Raw genomic sequence first — 21,669 nt, forward strand, 5'->3', positions numbered from 1 at the left:
ATTCTCCATATTCAACCTTTAATACCTCTGATCTGTTACTCTCTAACCTGTTAGGGCTAGACAGTCATTCCTATGATAGGAATGATTTTGATTACCAACTTGCTCAGCTAGCTACCCATCAAGATGTATGTGTCATCATGCATCAAGAGCAAAGACTTAGGTTTTGAGAGAGAGAAGAAAAACGTTTTGGAAGAAACACTTTTTTTTGAGAGAGAAAATGTTTTCACACTGATAGCAAAAATATATATATATTCGAGAGTTTAAAAAAGTATTTTGAGAGATTTTTTTTTCTAAGAAATAATTTTTAAAATTTAAAATTTATTTTTTTATGTTCTATGAGAAAATACTTTCAAAACTTTTTTGAGTCTCAAATATTATTATGTTTTGCTATTGGTATGAAAACTTTTTCTTTTAAATATTTTTTTTTCTCTCAGATCATTTATTTTCTCACAGGTAATAAAGACACAAATCTAACTCCATAGTTTTGCAGCTGGAAATGCAGTCATTATTTTGTGTTCTTGTCAGCTAAAGATGACAATATTAAGGTTCGTTGTACACTCTGTGCTGGCGACAAAGTACTATCTAGCTTCAAAAACACTATGTCAAGAAGAAACATTTGGAGTCACGGCACAGCACTGTCAAGCTTACAGAGCTGTTATTAAGCAGAGAGCTGCGAGCAAAGCCACAGCCTCGACTTCTGCAGGAGGTCCCCCACCACCCAAACAACAAAAGCTGGACTTCGGTGCAAAACCAGTAAGTGCGGGAGAGTATTGGCAAAACCGGTTGTCATTTTTATGTTGAGGCGGCAGGGGGTGTTGTCGGCAGCTGCTGAATGTAACTAGTAAAGTAACTTGTAATCTAATTTAGTTACTTTTAAAATAAGTAATCAGTAATCAGATTACTTTTTCAAGGTAACTGTGGCAACACTGCTTCTATCTACCTGCAAGAGTGAGCTCGCTATAACGACCAGATGAAATTGCACCGCCCACGATTAATTTTGAACACGTTTATTTATTTTTTCATATTATCTTGACAGCAAGATGTAATATCTTAATTTAGCACAGCACTAAACGGTGATGATATTTTTCATCGTCATGTTATACAAACCCAGTTGATAAAAGCTGACAATAAGGGAGGGGTTCAATGGTGACCTGAATAAATGCATGTAGATACTTTCTGATGAGTCTGTCAACCTTTTTGTAGTATATTATTTACTTGATCAAATTTTAGATGTGAGTCTAAGATGATTCCCAACTACTTGACATTATCAACCTCAATAATCTCAGCACATAAGTAAGAAATGTCTCTGACCTCAGAGTCTCCAGTCTACAGTTTGGACTCTCCAGTCCAGCAGACAGATGCTTCACTCCTGAATCCTGCAGCTTGTTGTTACCCAGATCCAGCTCTCTGAGGTGGGAGGGGTTGCACTTCAGAGCTGAGACCAGATAAGCACAGCTGATCTCTGACAAACTGCAGCTCTCCAATCTGAATAAAGAATAAAATATGTGGGTTTAGAAGACAAAGTTCCTGTTTGAAATCATTCAGTGTTTCATTATCTGTTCAGATGTAAAGAAGGTTTAGAAGCTGCTGAACAGCCTTCAGAGGAGCTGAAAATAGAAAGATTGTTAAACATCAACTAAAAACCATCTGTTTGGTCTGGCTTTATGTCCTGATTTATCATTTTATGGTTTTGTTGTTTATCTTATTTATTATCATTATTAATTTTATTCTATCAACATTTAACTGTTGATCAGTATCAGTTTTTTCTTATCATTTTCCTAGTTTCCTAATATATTTTGTATAGTAGCTTACAGGATTATTAGTTATTTTATTGTTTGTATTATGTTGGATTTTGAATGTTTTATTAAATATGTTTTCAATATGAAGCTCAATAAGATGTTCAGTGTGGATCAGTATCAAAATCTATGTGGTCAAATCCCATCAAAACTGTAAAGATTCAAACCAAGATTTGAATAGTAATCGTATTAACTACGATTTACATTAAACTTAAATTGCATGTTTTTATGTTTTTTAATTTCCAATTCTTACTGTTAAATGTCTGTTTCATGTAAAGCACATTGAGTTGCTATTGTGTATGAAATGCGCCATATAAATAAAACTGCCTTGCCTTGCCTATGGTTTAAAATGAATATCTGAAAATGTGAATGTGAAGGGGATTTGACCTCATAAACATCATCCTTATGTCTGCAATTTATTGTCACCACAGCTCTCACATCAGCAGATGCACTGTATTTAGTGTTTGTAGCTAAACACTGATTTACTTCACCTGACCACAGGAGGCTTCAAAAAAAGTTAAAATAGAGAAAAGAAAGGAAAGAAAGATATGAAACTACAATAAAAAAATATATCCACAAAAATCCCATTGTGTGTGTACAGAGGTTTCAGTTGTGTCAGCAGTGTGGTTTCTCTTTTAGCCATGATTTAACACCTCTGTTGAAAACATGAACATTGTGCTGCATTTGCAGATCAGTGGGCTCAGACACTTCCAGAGTTTTGCTCATTTAACAGTAAAGACTGATTTCTAAATAATATAATAATAATAATAATTTTGTATGTTGCAATGTGACAGTTCCAGTTTGTTGAGGCTGTGCTGACTCTACTGGAGTGCTGCTGCCTCATAACTCATTCAGTAAGCAGGGAAGGAGCACCATCATCTACACATTTAAAAGAAGTTTTAGGCTGGATAGCTTACGAACATTTCCAAGGTGAACATATTGTGTTTCTTCAAGATGTGACAATGCTGCCACCTCATTGGTTTATTGTCCAGGATTTTGATTGGCTGCTTATATAGTGATATAATGGGTTTTATAGTTGATTGTGAGGCTTGTGACCAGGTAGTGATGCAGTATGACAGCTTTGAGAATATCATGGCATGCATGTAGATACTTTCTGATGCTTCTGAAGCAGTGGACATTTGATTTAACCTTTTTTTAAGGATATTATTCACTTGATCAAATTTGATGTAAGTCTAAGATGATTCCCAAGTACTTGACATTGTAACCTCAATAATCTCAGCACAGAAGTAAGAAATGGTGTCTGACCTCAGAGTCTCCAGTCTCCAGTTTGGACTCTCCAGTCCAGCAGACAGATGCTTCACTCCTGAATCCTGCATGTAGTTTCCACTCAGATCCAGCTCTCTCAGATGGGAGGGGTTGCGCTTCAGAGCTGAGGCCAGAGAAGCACAGCCGAACTCTGATAAATTGCAGCCATACAACCTGAATAAAGAATAACATACATCAGTTTAGAAGACAAAGTTTCTGTTTGAAACCATTCAGTGTTCATGTGCTTAATTTGGTGAGTCTGTGAACATTATAAAATTGGTGCAAGCCATTCAGCATGGCCGACTTCCTGTTAGGTAAAAAATTCCACAAAATTAATTCCCAGGTATACTAATGAGACCTATGACATTTCATGCAGATCAGAGAAGGTTTTTGTTCACATGACCCGAAGAAGAATAATTCCTACAGTTTCAATAGGGCCTTTGTACTGTTCAGTGCTCGGGCCCTAAAAAGGTAAAGCTGTCTGGTCAATGAGTGAAATCCTGTTAAAACTCTCTTTCAAATAGAGAAGCTGCACAGATTCTTAAGAAAGGCATAACTTGACAACAATATTAAACACTTCTTTACAGACAGCAAACAAGCATCACACAACTATTACATAGAAAACATTAAGATCAACAATAGTAACAGACAGTCAGTGAACTTACAGTAGTCTCTCCAGTTTACAGTTTGGACTCTGCAGTCCAGCAGACAGACGCTTCACTGCTGTAAACGGCAGCTTGTTTCGACTCAGGTCCAGCTCTCTGAGATGGGAGGGGTTGCACTTCAGAGCTGACGCCACAACTTCACAGTGAGTCTCTGAGAGTCCACAGCCAGCAAATCTGTGATGACAGATAATATATAATACACACTTTAATATTAAATATCAATATTTAATATTTTGATGTTTTATGTTTGAATGAATGAGGAAATGTATAAATCTATCTTCCATCAAATGTTACTTTGTGCCTTGTCACAGTCTGGCTCTATGTATGTTCCTCTCAGCTCTGAGTGAGTCTGGCTCTACTAAGTTCAGCTCTCACTCTCCACAACTTTCTTCCTCTCTGCTTTATGTGACTATCTAGTCATGTACAGTGCTGCTTATGGAGCAGCTTGTTTAGTGTTGGCTTAGTTACTCTTCATGTAGAATTCACTCTCTTGGCTTGTACTTATCCTCTATCATTTATATGTTACACTTATGTTATCCAGTCCTTTTGCTCATGTCATTTTACTCCATTGTTTTTTATGAGCATCTTCTGTTACCACAGTAGTGATATCTGTATGTTGTTTGTGTTCAGCATTAGATGGACAATAAGCATCTCTGCACTACACCACTCTCATCTCCCCTGCTATCACTGTAATCAGGTCATTCCCCTTAGCTGAGCTGAACTATTAAGAGACACTGACAAATCGGCACATTTCAGAAAGGTACAGCAGGTGACTGTTCAGACTTCATAAGGGCCATCTGGTTCCAATCTAGATTGGCTAAAAATCAGATTTTAGCTTGCAGTCTGAACGCAGCCTTAATCTATCAGACTGTGATACAGGGAGAACTCACACACTGGAACCACAACCCCATTTAATTTAACTGTAACATTTCCAACTGTAACAACTTCCTCAGATAAATACCCACAGGAGAGAAGTGAACGACATATACTGTCTGTCAAAATGTCCAGTGACTAATCGTCATCACATTCATATGTGTCAAGATATCCTCATCACCAGGAAAATAAACACATGAATGTGAATAAAAATGTCTGTTTGATTTGTGATGAGGGTATCTTGACGTGTGAATGTGCTTGCAGGTTCTCCTTGTAGTGAAACACTACTCATGTATAACTTTGGCAACAAGCAGGTGTAACATGTTTGACACTTTCTAGTGTGAATGTTTGTATCTTTACTGTAATACTGATGCTTCAGATGAGAAAGCAGCTTAATAATGTTGATAACCACATCTGGACCTACTGAGCCTTTCTGCAGTTCCTCACAACTGGGATCAGTCTCCGTTTTCCCTCCCATGATGTGTTGTACTTCTCCAGGTCCAACTCATCCAGAACCTCCTCTGACATCTGCAGCATGTAGGCCAGAGCTGAGCAGTGGATCACAGAGAGTTCCTTCTCTGATCTGTCCTCTGACTTCAGGAACTCTTGGATCTCCTGATGTACTGAGCGGTCGTTCATCTCCATCAGACAGTGGAAGATGTTGATGCTTCTGTCAGGAAAACTATCTCCAGTGTTCATCTCCTTCAGGTTGTTGATGACTCTCTGGATAATTTCTGGACTGTTGTCTTTCTGACCCAGCAGGCCTCCTAAAAGACTCTGGTTGGACTCCAGAGAGAGGCCATGAAGGAAGCGGACAAACAGGTCCAGGTGGCCACTTTTACTTTCGAGAGATTTCTCCATGGCTCCATCCAGGAAGTCATCCAGAGATGACTTACTGTCGTCTTCTCCCAGGAAGTCCTTCAGTACCTCTGTGTTCCTGTTGGTGTAACAGTGGTACATGTAGACTGCAGCCAGAAACTCCTGAATGCTCAGATGAACAAAGCTGTAGACTGTTTTCTTGAAGAGCACACTCTCTCTTTTGAAGAGCTCTGTACAAAATCCTGATAACACAGAGGCCTCTGTGACATCAAGACCACACTGCTCCAGGTCTTCTTGGTAGAACATGATGTTTCCTTTCTCCAGTTGTTCAAATGCCAACCTCCCCAGCTTCAGAAGAAGTTCCCTGTCAGCCTCAACCAGCTCTTCTGGACTCGTCTCATGTCCCTCATCATACTTGTTGTTCTTCCTCTTTGTCTGAACCAGCAGGAAGTGTGAGTACATGTCAGTCAGGGTCTTGGGCAGCTCTCCTCTCTGGTCTGTAGTCAACATGTGGTCCAGAACTGTACTAGTGATCCAGCAGAAGACGGGGATGTGACACATGATGTGGAGGCTCCTGGATGTCTTGATGTGTGAGATGATTGTGCTGGACTGCTCTTCATCACTGAATCTTCTCCTGAAGTATTTGTCCTTCTGGGCGTCAGTGAATCCTCGTACTTCTGTTACCCTGTCCACACATGAAGGAGGGATCTGATTGGCTGCTGCAGGTCGGGAAGTTATCCAGACGAGAGCCGAGGGAAGCAGCTTCCCCTTGATGAGGTTTGTCAACAGCACGCTGACTGATGACTTCTGTGTGACATCAGACACGACCTCACTGTTGTTGAAATCGAGTGAAAGTCTGCTTTCATCCAGGCCGTCAAAGATGAACAGAACTTTACAGACAGCGAGCATCTCTGCTGTGAGCTTCTGTAATGTTGGATAGAAAACATGGATCAGCATGAGCAGACTGTACTGCTTATCTTTGATCAAGTTCAGCACCCCGAATGAAAGCAGAATCAGCAGACTGATATCTTGGTTTTTGGAGCGCTGTGCCCAGTCCAGAGTGAACTTGTGCACTGTGAAGGTTTTTCCAACACCAGCGACGCCGTTCATCAGAACGACTCTGACTCTGTGTAAGACTTCACAGATGTCCTGATCTTTGGTTGGAGTATTAACCTCTTCAGTTACCTGTTGGTCAGGTAAGACTTTAAAGATGTCGTGACACTTGATTGGAGTGTCATGGAGAGTCTTCATCTTGGAAGCAGTTTCAAGCTGCCTCACTTCATGTTGAGTATTAACCTCTTCACTGAGTCCCTCTGTGATGTAGACCTCAGTGAAAATGCTGTTGAGGAGGATTTCACTTCCTGCTTCATCAGTTCTTTGAGTCACACATTCACATGTGCTGCTCAGACTGTTCTGATGTTCATCTAAAACCTCCTGCAGACCACTTTCTGCTGAAAGAGAAGAAAAAAAGGTAGAATTAAAAAGAAATATGTCTGGCTATGTTCAGTAGGATAGAGGAGATAGATTCATGACCTGTTTTCTTCAGTCTTACTTTGTACTGTGCTGATCTGACTGTCTGTCTGCAGTCCAGGTCTGGTTCTGGATCTTTTTCCACACTTGGGACAGGAGGAGTCTCCTGATGAAGCAGACTGGTCCCAGTATGAGGTGATGCACTGTCTGCAGAACTGGTATCCACAGCTGGTAGAGACTGGATCCTTCAGGACGTCCTTACACAAAGAACAGCTGGACAGCTGCTCCTCCACAAAAACAACCCTCCTCTTCCTCTTACTCTCTCTGTGGACATTAACACATTCTTTATGACACATGACATTAGTGGAGGCCAACTGACAGCTCACAAACTGCATGCAACTCTTTCCCCACATAAACAGTTCAGACTGTCAGTATTTAGACACTTCTACAGTTTTGGTTCTTTAGGCTCTGAGTTTCAACACATTTAATTTGAAATAAAATAATATATACTACAATCATAAGAGTTCAGTGTGAAGATCTGTTGTAGATTATGGCTGAATGGAAGCTACTTCATTATTTCTTTCCTTCATATCTACACTACAACCTTCATGAAACTATCTCACTGAATCATCTTCAGATCAGTTTACAGTAGAAAACAGTCTCTTACTTTGTGTCTGAGGGTCCTGGTTCATTACTGAAGTCTGGAGGAAAATCTTTAGAGCGGTCACTCTTCATAGACGGACAGCTGGATATTACAGACTCTGCTCCGTCCTCCTCTTCCTCCTCTTTCTTCATCTTCTGGAGTTGGAGAGGTAAACCAGTAACACTGGAGACACACACATACACAGTATAATAAAACCAAGTCCTGCCCAACTTACAGATGTGGACAAATAGAAGAACCCACAATTTTCTCTGAAATGGCACTGACAAACATATTGGCATCCATCATTGTTTATTCCATATTTAATAAAAATCGGACATTGCTTCCACAGAATCCTTAAATAACAAAGCAAATGAAAATGTTATGGACAAAAGTGATGGGACATTTAATGTAACATTTTGTTGCACAACTTTTATAGGCAACCACTGCAAGCAAGCGATTTCTGTAGACCTCAGTGAGACTTCTGCTTCGGCTGTCTCATGTTTAAAGGCTGTAGGTTTCAGCTCTTTGTTGCTCATGTTGGATAGGATTCAGATCAGGGCTCATAGATGGCCACTTATGTCCAATATTTTTTCCTTAACAATTCTTGGGGGCTTTTACAGGGTTTAGTATAGTTGAGTCTTAAATATGTATGTTCATTTACCATTTACCGTATGTTCATTTATTTTTTTGAGAAATGCATTGGTGGGATTCACAGTTAGTTCCATGTGTTGTAGTTCTTTCTGAAGGATCCAGGTATTAGTACGTTGAATTAAAACTACAACTTAGACTCAAGGAGCTTTAAGGAGGGACTGCAAAGAGAAACTGGCAGAACTTAAGATCATAGAGGAGGATATTGCAGCCAAAGGAGAGCTTAGATATATGTAGATGGACACACACACTTCATCCGTTCTAGATTCTAGATTTGTTCTTGATCTTTCATGAGTTGCTCTGTGAATGGCAATACATTTTGTTACTGGGACTGCAAATCTCCTTACTTTTTCATACTTCATTTAGGTCTTAAATTTAATTCATACAGTAATGGTTTTAGCAGTGTGTAATGTGTGTCATTATCCTGTTGTAGAACCCATGACCTGTGACTGAGATGGAGCGTTCTGACACTGGGCAGTACATTTCTCTCCAGAAAGCCTTGATAGTCTTGAGAGTTCATTCTTTCATTAGTAGCTTCTTATTAGTTTACATGACTTTAAATACAACCATGTGTGTTTTCCAGTCATCACAAAGATAAACTTTGACTCTGGTTTAAATCCAACAAACTGATAATGCTTCTTAACTGTGACTTCTCTTTATTTAAAGCGCAGCAGTGAGTCGCGTTACATCGATGTGAGGACGCAGAAACCAGCATAAGAACAACAAGAAACTACTTTTGAAGACATCAAATTCTGTGATTTCATATTTTTCTAACAGTTTAATCAACTAAATGATTAGCCTGGAAAATCATTAATCATCATTAATCAGTAATCATTATTTACAGCCCTGATATTAACACTCACCTGCCTCAGACTTGCTGTTTTCCTCCTTCTGATCTGCTGACTGTAAAATGGAGTCACTTTTACTCCCCACCCGCATGCTCCTCCCTTCTACTTCTTTACTGGAAGAGTTGAAATCTGAAATTTGTCAATCATTAATATTAAGGCCTGTTTGTTCCTCTCGCCTTTTACTTTCCTGGAAGTTGTGTGTTTGTGTGTGTGTAAGGTCACAGTGAAAACAGGGAGCAGAGTATCATTTGGGTTTTTTCTCAATAAAGAAGCAGAATGGATAGGCTGATGTACTGATTTTTGACATGGTTAGTGTGTGGGAAAATGTTTGACAGTGTTAGAAATAGCAGTGTGGGATGAGTGCATGTGAAAACGGTCATTTGTGTGACTATTACTCTGATTGTGTGAGAGTTGGCAGCTGTAGGAATTTTGGTATTAGGGCCTCACTAAGGGACACCAAAATGTAGTAACCTTGTCTCATCACAGGGCAACCAAAGATATAGAAACTGGTAATAATGGTCTCACTGCTGAGCACAAAAATGTAAGGACTAGCTACACTAAGGAGGGACTACTATAATGTAGGCGATAGCCTTGCTACAAGGCAACCATACATGTAAGAGTAGAAAGGGATGCGTTTGGTTATTAATGATTAATAATTATCATAAGAATTTACAGAATAATCTCTTATTAATTAACACGTTAACCAATGAATAGTTATAAATCGTACTACCACTATAACTAATAGGTAAACAACAACAGATGTGTATAACTGTACAAATAAACAGGTGTGTGGATTACAGGATGACAATTCCCGCGGGAATCCCACTGTATTTAAATAAATTGCACTGTTGATCATGTGATTGTGACGGGACGGGGGAAAAAAATTAACGGGAGCAGAATCATAGTACATTCTTTATTATGTATATTGCATGTGATGGGGGAAAAGTATGGCAGTAGCCAGAGAAGTTCATTTAATTCAATTTGGTATTTGTTTAGTTTAGTATAGCTGTGTTGTATTTTGTGGTTAGTGTTGTGTTTATTTGTTAGAGTTAGTGTAGGATTTGTTTACCTTAGTGTAATATTGTGTTAATCTTTTTTTTGGCAATGCTACCCCTGTTTTTCATTGCTGGCCTGTGGACATGACGCTGATAATCAGCATTAATTAATTTCCCTCCACTCAGTGTGAAATTAGAGAAATTATTGAATGATTCTTGTGTTTAAACTGCTGATGGCACAGATATATTTCAAAGAGCTGTAAGGACACATAAGTCAACAGGAGGTTCAGCTGGAGATGAGTTGGACAGTGGAGAAGATACACTTCATGTTTTTAATGAAGTTGTGTCCACAGTCTATTTGTTTGTTTTTTAAAGATTTTTCGGCATAGACACCTTTATTCAACAGTAGACAGACAGGAAACATGGAAGAGGAGAGGGGGTGTGGCAGCAAAGGACCTCCGGTCGGGATTCAGCTGCGTATATGGCATGCGCTCTAACCACTTGACCACCTACGCACCCCACAGTCCATTTGTATCATTATTGCTGTGCGCAGTGTTGTACAATACGTGCAAGATGCTGCACTAATGTAGAAAACAAGATGGAAAGGATGTGATTGGCTAGGGCTGGATCACATGATCTCACCTACAAGTTTAAATTAAATAGTTATTATTAAAGACAGATGCAAATGATCTGTTAAATATGGTTATGAGATATAAATGATTCATACTGATGTCATCATTTTGCAAATAAAAGCTGGATACCTTTCATAATTACACACTGAGACTCTTCGTAATGTAACGTGGAGCCTTTAAAAAGTGATCAATCAAACCATTAAAATGGTAAAATCCTAAACAAACAGGTAAGTAGTGAAGTGATGATAGAAATGGAGAAACTCTCAGTGTGATTCTGAGACACTTGATAAATATGAGCCCAGGCTCACAGTCTGACTTATAACACCTGTTTTTATCTTTATCTGCATCAAACAGCTCATGTAGAACAAATCTGTAAAGTGCTGACTTCAGAGATAACTGTTCAGTTTGTAGTCAGTTAAGAGATTTAAGTGAAGACGATAAAATCCAGATCCAGACTCGGGTCCAGATGGATCATCAGGATCCAGCTGATCCTCTCTCAACACTCCTGGATGTTCACTCTCACTCTGACAGAGATCAATGCCCCACCTTCTCTTTGAAGAATTTTTCCTGCTGTTAAATCATCACATGACAATCAGTCAGAGCTAAACTAGTAACACTGGAGACACACACACACACACACACACACACACACACAGTATAGTAACTTCTTATTAGTTTACATGATTTTAACTACAACCATGTGTGTTTTCTAGTCATCACAAAGATAAACTTTGACTCTGGTTTAAATTCAACAAACAGTCTTTAGATAAACATCTGTGTCGTAGCACTGAGTCAAAAATCACTGAGGACTCGGAAACCAAGGAATGAAAAGCAGGAAACTTTTGAAGATGTTAAACTCTGTGATTTCATATTTTTCTGACACAGTTTAATCAACTAAATGATTAACCTGAAACATAATCATCAGATTGATCAATAATGACAGTAATCATTATTTGCAACACTCAACACTTTCTCCATGTCCATCGACAATACCACTGTTCCTCCATCCCCTCAAGTAAAGAGCCTGGGTGTCATCCTGGACAGCACACTATCGTTTGAAGCCCACATCAATAGCGTTACTCGGTCTGCATACTTCCATCTACGTAACATCAATCGTCTCCGTCACTCACTTTCACCAACCTGCACCGCTATCCTGGTAAACACCCTGATCACATCTCGTCTGGACTACTGTAACTCTCTCCTCTTTGATCTTCCGCGGAAATTTCTCCACAAACTCCAACTGGTACAGAACGCAGCTGCTCGTATCATAACCAGAACTCCCTCTATTGAACACATCACTCCTGCTCTGCAGCAACTTCACTGGCTCCCTATCAAATCCCGCATTGACTTTAAGATTCTACTCTTCACATTCAAGATCCTTCACAACCTGGCACCATCATATCTCTCTGAACTTATCCACATCTACACACCTTCTCCAACTCTCCGATCCTCCTCTGCCAACCAGCTCTTCGCTCCATCTGCCAACTTAACCGCCATGGGGTCAAGAGCTTTCAGCCGATCTGCCCCCACCTGCCTCACACTCGCTGTTTTCCTCCTTCTGATCTGTTGACTCTAAAATGGACGGTCTCACCTTTACTCCCTACCTGCCTGCTCCTCCCCTCTACTTCTACTGGAAGCCAAGTGTGTGTTTGTGTGTGTGTGTGTGTGTGTGTGTGTGTGTGTGTGTAAGGTCACAGTGGAAACAGGGAGCAGAGTTTCATTTGGGTTTTCTCTCAATAAACAAGCAGAATGGATTTGATAATGAATATTGGGTGGATAGACTGATGTACTGATTGTTGACATGGTAAAAGTGTGTGTGTGTGTGTGTGTGTGTGTGTGTGTGTGTGTGTGTGTGTGTGTGTGTGTTTATCTTTTTAAAACTATATTTTAAAAAGATAGTTCAGTAGCCTATTATTTTTGACAGCGTGAGAAATAGCTGCGTGGCATGAGTGCTCATGTAAACGACATTTGCTTGACTCTCACATCTTTTTATGTGTATTCGCCCTGTTTTTAATTGCTGGCCTGTGGACATGATGATTATAATCCAGGCCTCAGTGTACATCAAGATGTGGTTGTGTAGGGTCTGGAAATGACAAATTATAAATAACTTTAAACATATTCTGTCTGATAGATGAAGGATAGTAAATATATTCTTATTTCTCCACTTGATGATGTCCAAAATGAACCTTGTGATTGTGAGAAACCTTTTTTTTTTAAACTTTATTATTATCATCATTATTATTATTACTATTATTATTATTATTATTAAGTGCAAAACTACTTACCCAAGAGGCGTAAAAAACCTTTCCATGTCCCTCAGCCACTGATCAGGGATTGTGTGCAGCCTTGCTGAGTTCACATATTGCTTTAGCTCTTGAGCACTAACTGAAATCACAAGAACAATTTAGGCAAAATAAGGAAGACAGTTCAAAAAGTACAGTGAATATCAATAAGTAATACAAATTCCGGTCAAAATGGGGAATCCCTCCTGATGAGGTGTGACTCCAGGGGGAATCCCTCCTGATGAGGTGTGACTCCAGGGGGAATCCCTCTTGATGATATTTCGTTTATCTCTCTGATGTTTTTTCAGCTGTAGTGAGTCAGTGGGGATCTGTTGGGTTAGGAAGCTTGTTTTGTTTTGTGTGTTCCATAGACTGTATAAAAGAAATGGACGCAACATCCGTGACGTCATCCATTGGTTTGTGGACTGCTGCTCGGAAGCCAATAGTTTTGAATCTGGGCAGCGCCATCTTGAAAATTTCAGGTGCATGCGAAGGCTGGATCTTGAGGACATTGGTCAATCAACCTGTCAATCAGGACGTAGCCACGCCCTAATGCATACCCTGCTTTATCATCACATATAAAATCAGGGAGGCCAAAATGTCCCAAATGAACATCATACTGCATTGAAGAAGGCTTTAAACTAGCGATTGAGACCATAAACACATTTTGAAAACGTTTACTGAGGTTAGAAATCAAGTGAGAAGTTGGTGAATTCTCCATTGACTTGTATAGAGACGGTCGCCCCCTGGTGGCTTTTTGATAGAATGCAGCTCTAAATTACTTCCACGTTGACCAGAACTCCCCGCTTGTTGTGTTGGTGGTCACATTTATGATGTCCACTCAGTGCAAGCAACACAGTCTATCACCTTATTGTACGCTGTAATGCTTTTGTTATTTATGCTTTGATGTTTTTAATCTAATCAATCTAAAGTGACTTTTAAAATGAAATATATACTTCTACAAAGTAATTGCACAAAAGACAGTTTTAATAAGAATGATAGTTAACTATTAGATTGTTAAACTGATTTCATATATTCATAGGTGATGTATGATAACACTACAGGATGTTGCTCTTTGAATAAACAAATGTAAATTTAAGCATACACAGGAAATCTGTGGTTATGTGGATGTTGTAGAGTTTAAACATGACACACTTTTAAAGTGCTTTGCGAACATTAAAACTAAAAACAAAAAGAATGACCTGAATTAAGTAAGCAAACTTTAAGTTAATCCTATTATAAAATAACAACAAAGACAACATTTAACACATACAACAATAACGCTACCACATGTATAAAATTAAATGAATAAAATATACAGAATACAAAAATAGATAAACTTTTCCCTCTCTTTTTCAGCTTTAATTTAATCAGGAATCTGCCTGTCAGTTCAGTATCTAATTATTGTTAATTATACATTTAGTATTCATTTAGTTTTAATATTAAGTGCTAGATTTATTTCTATTTGATTAAAAGCGTTTTATTGTTTTTTTTACCAATTAGGCTATAATTACATTATTTATTCCTGTCTCTACCTCACAGGTGGTTCGTTTGACCCTATTCTTTTCTTTTGTTTTTCAATACCCCCAAAAAATAAAATGCTCACAAAATAATGATAATAATGATAATATTAATAATACATCTTCAATTATCAATAAAAAGAAAATAAACAAGACATCAAACTTTTCTGACAGGATCAATCCAAATCATCAATACACAGATCTTTTTTTTCCCCCTCTCAAAATCAATATCACAGTTTATATTTACAAATTATCATTTGATTGTAATTCAACAAACTAAACAAAATAAAAAAATTGAACTCAACAACATAACGTTTAAATCTTGAAATGGACCACAACAGTTTGAGAATGTAGACATGAAACTTAACAGGACCAATAATTGAACCCTGTTTAAAGTGTTGTAAAAGCAAACATGACATCAGAATCATAGTAACCAAATTCTTTAAATCTAGTCCAGATTGAAGGAATGTTAAAATCTTCTATAAACCAATGTCTAACACAAAAGCTCACATGTTGCTTTTTAGAATAGTTTAGCTTCGAGGTATGATATCCACCAAACCTCAGTATTATGATATGATATGTGAATTATATTAAACCAATTTGTCAGCACATAGTAGTAGGCTAATATCTTAGCCATACAAAATCAGCATCTTCTTATAACCCGTTAATACTGGAATAGTTATGCCTTCTATGGAGATTTAGAAAAAGATTAATGAGGTGAAAAAGGAAGTAAATGTGAGGAGACTTCACTGAAATACATTTAATTTCTTTGCATTGCTTGTCATGTAGTAGTGTTTGAACCAGGGTTATTATAGTTAACTAAAACTAAGACTAAAACTAAAACTACCAATGAAAAAATAATTTAGTAAACTGAAATTAAAATAAAAACTACAATTAAAACTACAATTAAAAGAAAATTAAATTCAGCTTCATTTTCGTTGTCATTTCATTTTCTCTCGTATATAAATGTATAGTGATGAGGACTGATGGGAACATTTGTGGGATGCAACTAAAAGGGAAAAATCCCACAAATTGTGGTTAAAGAATGAAATTAAAAAGGACTTGATGATAAACCATATTTAGTGTCACACATTCTTTCATCCTTTTCAGCTTCTACAAGTCAAGACTTTCTCTTAATACCTGAAAAACTAAGACTGAGACTAAAACTAAATAAAAACTAAACTGAAACTACTAAATCACTTGTTGAACTAACTAAAACTAAACTGAAATAAAAAAGCAAACTGAAAAACTAAATAAAAATAAAAACTAAAGAAAACTTCAAAACTATAATAACCTTGAACCAACCTCAGTCATGAGTTTGTTTTACATACACATTGCACATTTGAATATACCTTTAACAGTGTTGCAAAAGTAATCATTCCAGGCATACATTTATTTATTTGCTAAATGAATTTGAACCCTCTGTATCCTCTGCATGTCCCTGACCCCAATCATCACCAACCATCACCTATAAACAGCAGTTCTTCTGTTTTTCTATAGAAATGTTTAGAGTTTTCTGCCACAGTTTGTGCTCCATTTTTCATTGTGGTCATGTCATGTAAAATTAGTTTTTTTTTTTTAAACCACAGTGTTGCATTGCAAAAGTAGATTCTATTTATTCCACATTTTAGGTCACCTTTATTTTCCTCTATATAATCAAACACATCATTGACCCATTTATATTTCTGGTTTTGAGTAAAATGTCTTCACCTTTGGATGATGTTAGCTGGATTAACACAACATTCCCTGACTTTTCATCTAACGCCACAAACAGGTCAAGTAGCAAATCTTTTTTATGATTCAACTTTTATTGAGTTTTTAATTTTTTTTACAAGACCAAACTAAAAACCAGTAAAAAAAAAGAAAAAAAAAGAAAGAAAAGGCGAAATTAAGATACACAATCTTATTATGACAATAAAACATAAAACAATAAATAAAATAAATACATAAAAAGTCCAAAACAGGTAAATTAGTCCATGCTCAATATATTCACCAGTCCAGTTACCAGGAGACAACCACCACACATGTCTATTCATAGTCCCATGTGAAGTTCACTACCCACCGGTAGTCTTCCAATAAACAGATCCCTGTATTACACCCAGTCCACCTCCACCTTCATTCCCATGCCAACCCCCCAAAACAGTCCATAATGATCCGTGTATGCAGATATAGTTTAGCTACCCTGTAAGGAGTATAGTCTCAAAAACATTCCTCATTTCTCATTATATTTATCAACATCATTTGTTATACTATAGGATATCCTTTCAAAGGCAGCTACTTTGTCAAGTAGCAAATCTTAAAGCATACATTACAAATCAGTGTTCATTGTTTAAAGAGTTCAGTCAGTTCATAAATAAAACATGTTCTTGAATAATGATAGTGTGTGTTGGACATTTTTTTATTCTTTTCTGTAAGTTTGATTCTTTTGGTTCAGACTCATCTTTGAAAGAGATCAAATGTTCCTGGCAGGATGCAAACATGCTAAAATCAAAAGTATAACTGTCCACGTGAGTTAATGACATATCGTACCTTTTGTTTGTATTCGTAAACTCTCCTTATCAAATGTTCCTAATCTGAATGTAGCTTCCTGCTAAGGCTACAGAGCTTTGTCTGTTCAGTGCTGGATGTTTTGCCAGCTTCTGTTTTAAAACCAAGGGGGTGTCTGCTGACCTGAAGGGCTTTTGAATCTTCCCTGTGATAGTTAGCAAACTTATTGGTAACAGCTTCTAAACTACTAATTTCAGTTTATCTGGGTGTTGGGCTCTTTGATCCAGGTATAACCCCCATCTCAACAAGAGGAAGAGTGGACTGCCACGCTCGCACAATCTGCACAATCTGCTCAATCTGTCAGGTGGTACTTAGGCTCAGCAGTGCTTGAATGGTAATGCTAATATGCTTACAATGCTAAATGTACATATAATATAGTTAAGGCTGGTGGGAATATGCTTATTTTCACAGGTAGATTTAGACATATTCAGACCACCAAAGTTATTATGCAAACCTGAACCCTGCCAAATCTTTAGCCACTTCATCTAGTAGATATTGATATTTGACAGGTCAAGTGAAAACTTTGGCCTTTTTGATATAGTTAGAGCCGGCCGAGGGGCCCTGATGACGAAAGTACGGTCACCTATTATGGGTTTACTGGGTTTTTCTGCAACCCAGAATAAAAAAAAATAATAAGGTCATGTACTGAACAGCTTTCACACAGTGTGGTCAGTGTGCTTTTCTCTCATTGGCTCTTGGTGCAAGAAACAAACTGAAAATAAAACACACCCTCACACCCCAAAAAAGCCGATATAAGTGACACTGAAACAATCAATTCTTTCACACCTTCCTCCACTCCAGACTACAATTGAGCTGACAGCAATGAATACTACAGGTTACCGGGCTGAAGCTTTCCCACTGCAGGGGCCAACTGTTCAGCACACCGTTGTGAATGTCCACACTGACAACCCCAACGACCACATCGTCTGGTCCCTATGCAACCTTCTCTACTCGAACCCTTTCTGCATAGGACTGGTGGCAGTGTACTACTCTTTCAAGGTGAGTTGATGTGCAACTGTCCTGTTTTTGGATTTTGTTTTGTTAGTTTTTTTGCTTTAGTGATATCTAATATATGTTTTATAAATGTAATATCTCACAGTCACAGGTTTACTCACATGCTTACCACTGTGACTTGAATGCAAAATAAACTACTGGATGCATATTATTACTACATACTATTGTTTAAAAGGTCAGTTTACCCAAATCTCAAACTAATATTTACTCACAAACCAGCAATAGTATCCAGCCATGCAGATAGCTGTGTTTTTATGTAGTCCTTCAGTATCTCAGTACTTCCAGCAGTAACACAAGTGAGTTACACCAGACTGATCTATGACCATATAACTGTCATCGTCATCATCAGTGCAGTTGTTAAGAGTTGCCTTCAATCATTTAAATATATGCTTACAAATGTACAAACTAGTAACATACAAAAAATGTGACAAAAACGTGTATACATAAATATATATATATATAGCCTATTGATAAATGACACACACATTTGCAGCATGAAATACAGAAAACAAAAATACCTCAAAAGTTTTTGTTGAAAAATATGAGACGTGCTTTGCTTTTGCTTTTTCAGGCCAGAGACCGAAAGATGTTTGGAGACATGGAGGGTGCCAGAAATTACGCCTCCACTGCCCGCTGCCTCAACATCGTGTCCACTGTCCTGATTGTCATCACAATCCTTATTTTCATTGCTTTGTCTGTTGTTTTGGTGAAGTTGGCGCATGTTCAAGTCACAGAGGTCAAAGCCCAACTCAACCGCTATGGACTCAACCACTATGGGGGCCATTATTCCAAATAGTGTTAGAGTTACCTGCTGCCGTGGCTTGGTGATACTTGTGGTTCTCTGCTTTATGCACATTGGTGACTTTTTATGCCTTTTCGCTTGTACTCTTGAGCGAAACAGACTTAGTTACTTTGATTGGTGTTGAAAATTCTAAATGTGATAACATTTCCTGCAGTAACAGCAATCTGTAATCAAGTTTGAGTGCAAGATTTTCTTATTCAAGTCAGATATTCTTTCTTCAGGCTTGTGTTTCAACAACTGTTTCATGTATCAATAAATTAAACTTTGCCTGCTTCATTACTCTTTGAAAAGTGGGTTGTGAATTTTGAGGGTAAATAGATTGCGGTTGTATAGACCCTGGTATTATTTCCTCCTACTACAGAGTTACACTTTCACTGTGTCAAAACATGTCATGTCCCTTTCGACTGTCCAACATCTCTCTTTTGTAAACCGCAGGGCAACTGCTGGCCTGTGGGTCTCCTGTAGTTCTCCAGTACACTAATATTTATCAGCATCTGGTTTAGTTTATAGCAGTAATTTAGGCTCTTTGATCCCAACTTTTATGCTCCACAACATTATCTCTCAAAAAAGAAAAAAATAGCAGGTGAGAAGTTTCTTCCCATCTGGCTGTCTTTCTGTTATTTTTAGAGGTTTACTTTCAGACATTTAACAGTTGAAGACTTGAAACACTGTTCAATATCTAGTTCAATGGGAAAGAATATACTCTAATTAGAATTAAAATTCAGAACTTCACATTGAAAGAACAGGTTCACATTTCTTCAACAACACTCAGGTGCCCATTTGAACACTGAAAGAGGTTTTCCTTGCTGTAATCATTCTTCCTGTTCACTAAAAGTTCCCTTTAATATACACATTCAATATAAGTTATAGAGGCCTAAATTCACAGTGTATGCACACATCTAAAAGTCTCTGATCAGCTTCTATTGAGCTTCAGCAGTGTGAGTTAGTCATATCAAGTGATATCTGACACATTTACAGTCTTTTTAGCATCAGATTCCCTCTTAGTGTTTCCTGTTTCTCTGTGGTGGAAGTATAGGAACAAAAAGACTTTGCTACTAAAAACACTGTAACGCTGAAACATAGAAGATGAAGATTTGACTCATTTGGATGACTAACGCTTCATGTTAGCTTCAGATTAAACTTTTAAATACATTTTTTTGCACAGAAGGAGGACTGTGCATTTAGTCCTCCATCACTTCCATTGTAAGTGCATTATGAAGGGATCTTCTAATGGTCAGTATGAACAGGAGGAATGATTACTGCAAGAAAAACACACTTAATGTTCATCTGGGCTCCTGACTGTTGGTTTATGACTGATTGTGAACCCATCCTGTAAGACAGCCTGGGACTGATGCCAAAAGAACAGTGTGTTAGACAAACCCATCTAAAGGAAACAGGAACTTGCAGTGACATTCCAGTTCTTGCACACCTTCCTGCAGCACACACTCCAAACTACATTTAAGATGGCAGCAATGAATCCTGAAGGTTACCCCTGTGAGGCTGCTACTCTGCACGGCGGGAGGCATGATGGGTTACCCTTACAGCCCAATCCACCAAGGATGGTTCAGTACACCACTGTAAACATGACCACTGAGCCCCCACAAGACTACATCATCTGGTCCCTGTGCAGCTTGGTCCACTTTAACCCTTTGTGCCTGGGAATGACCGCGTTCACCTACTCTGTTAAGGTAAGATGAAGCGTGAGACTTTTCTGACCTCTTTTGTTTTCCTATTTAAAGTAAAGAAAGAGTTTAAGCAATATCAAACAAGATTAATGGTCAGTTCTGGCTGGGTTACTGGAAACAGATGATATATTTTTGAACAGAAAGCTTTACAACCATTTTCTTGTGAATCTCACTAAGACCATTACATCATCATTTAGCAGAAAGACACTTTTATCTATATGTATTTTAAATAGGTCTATAACCATTGTCAATTAATAAACCATATGTTGTGTGTTTCAACACTGCAGTGTTTGTTACTATACTTCCACCACAGCTCAACAGGAAACACTACAGAGGGAATCTGATGCTAAAAAGACTGTAAATGTGTCAGATATCACTTGATATGACTAACTCACACTGTTACCATAGTAACTATAATAACTATAGTAACTCACACTGTTACCATAGTAACTATAATAACTATAGTAACTCACACTGCTGAAGCTCAATAGAAGCTGATCAGAGACTTTTAACTGTGTGCATACACTGTGAATTTGTGTATATTAAAGGGAACTTTTAGTGAACAGGAAGAATGATTACAGCAAGGAAAACCTCTTTCAGTGTTCAAATGGGCACCTGAGTGTTGTTGAAGAAATATGAACCTGTTCTTTCAAAGTGAAGTTCTGAATTTTAATTTTAATTAGACACTTTTATCTATATGGATTTTAAATAGGTCTATAACCATTGTAAATGAATAAAACATGTGTTCAATGAGAACACATGTTCAAACACATGTTTTCTGTGTCAAACAATAAGACACAGAAAATTGAAATGTGTCATGTAATAAGACGAAAATTAAGAATATGTTCATTGAAGAGGCCCGTTGGGCGTAACCATGGCAGTTTAAGTTCCTTTAAAGTCCAATAAAATCTGCTTTGTTCCTTCCAGGCTAGAGACCGGAAGATGATTGGAGACCTGGAGGGTGCCAGACGCTACGGCTCCATTGCCTGCCGCCTCAACCTCATTTCCACCGTGCTGATTGTCATCGCAATCGTTATTTTCTTGTTTATGTTCGAAAAGGTTCAAGCTTTCATCAGAAATTGAGGCTAAATTTCAGTTCGAGTTGCCTGCTGCAGTAGCATAGTGGCATTTTCTCTACTTTAGCTACATACATGCCACAATTTG

General features: G+C 38.0%; 2 protein-coding genes across 2 annotated transcripts; both read left to right on the top strand.

Annotated features, from left to right (window-relative positions):
* Nucleotides 1-17,826: 17,826 nt before the first annotated feature.
* On the top strand, nucleotides 17,827-18,814 carry LOC128359021 (dispanin subfamily A member 2b-like). Its single transcript, XM_053319434.1, has 2 exons — nucleotides 17,827-18,003; nucleotides 18,590-18,814. Exons 1-2 carry the CDS (start codon nucleotides 17,827-17,829, stop codon nucleotides 18,812-18,814), a joined length of 402 nt encoding a protein of 133 aa, XP_053175409.1.
* Nucleotides 18,815-20,252: 1,438 nt separating this feature from the next.
* Nucleotides 20,253-21,606, top strand: LOC128358611 (dispanin subfamily A member 2b-like). The gene is made up of 2 exons (XM_053318948.1): nucleotides 20,253-20,508; nucleotides 21,433-21,606. Exons 1-2 carry the CDS (start codon nucleotides 20,284-20,286, stop codon nucleotides 21,586-21,588), a joined length of 381 nt encoding a protein of 126 aa, XP_053174923.1. The 5' UTR covers nucleotides 20,253-20,283; the 3' UTR covers nucleotides 21,589-21,606.
* Nucleotides 21,607-21,669: the final 63 nt, after the last annotated feature.

This window comes from Scomber japonicus, chromosome 5 (assembly GCF_027409825.1).
Source record: "Scomber japonicus isolate fScoJap1 chromosome 5, fScoJap1.pri, whole genome shotgun sequence".
Classification (NCBI taxonomy): Eukaryota; Metazoa; Chordata; class Actinopteri; order Scombriformes; family Scombridae; genus Scomber; species Scomber japonicus.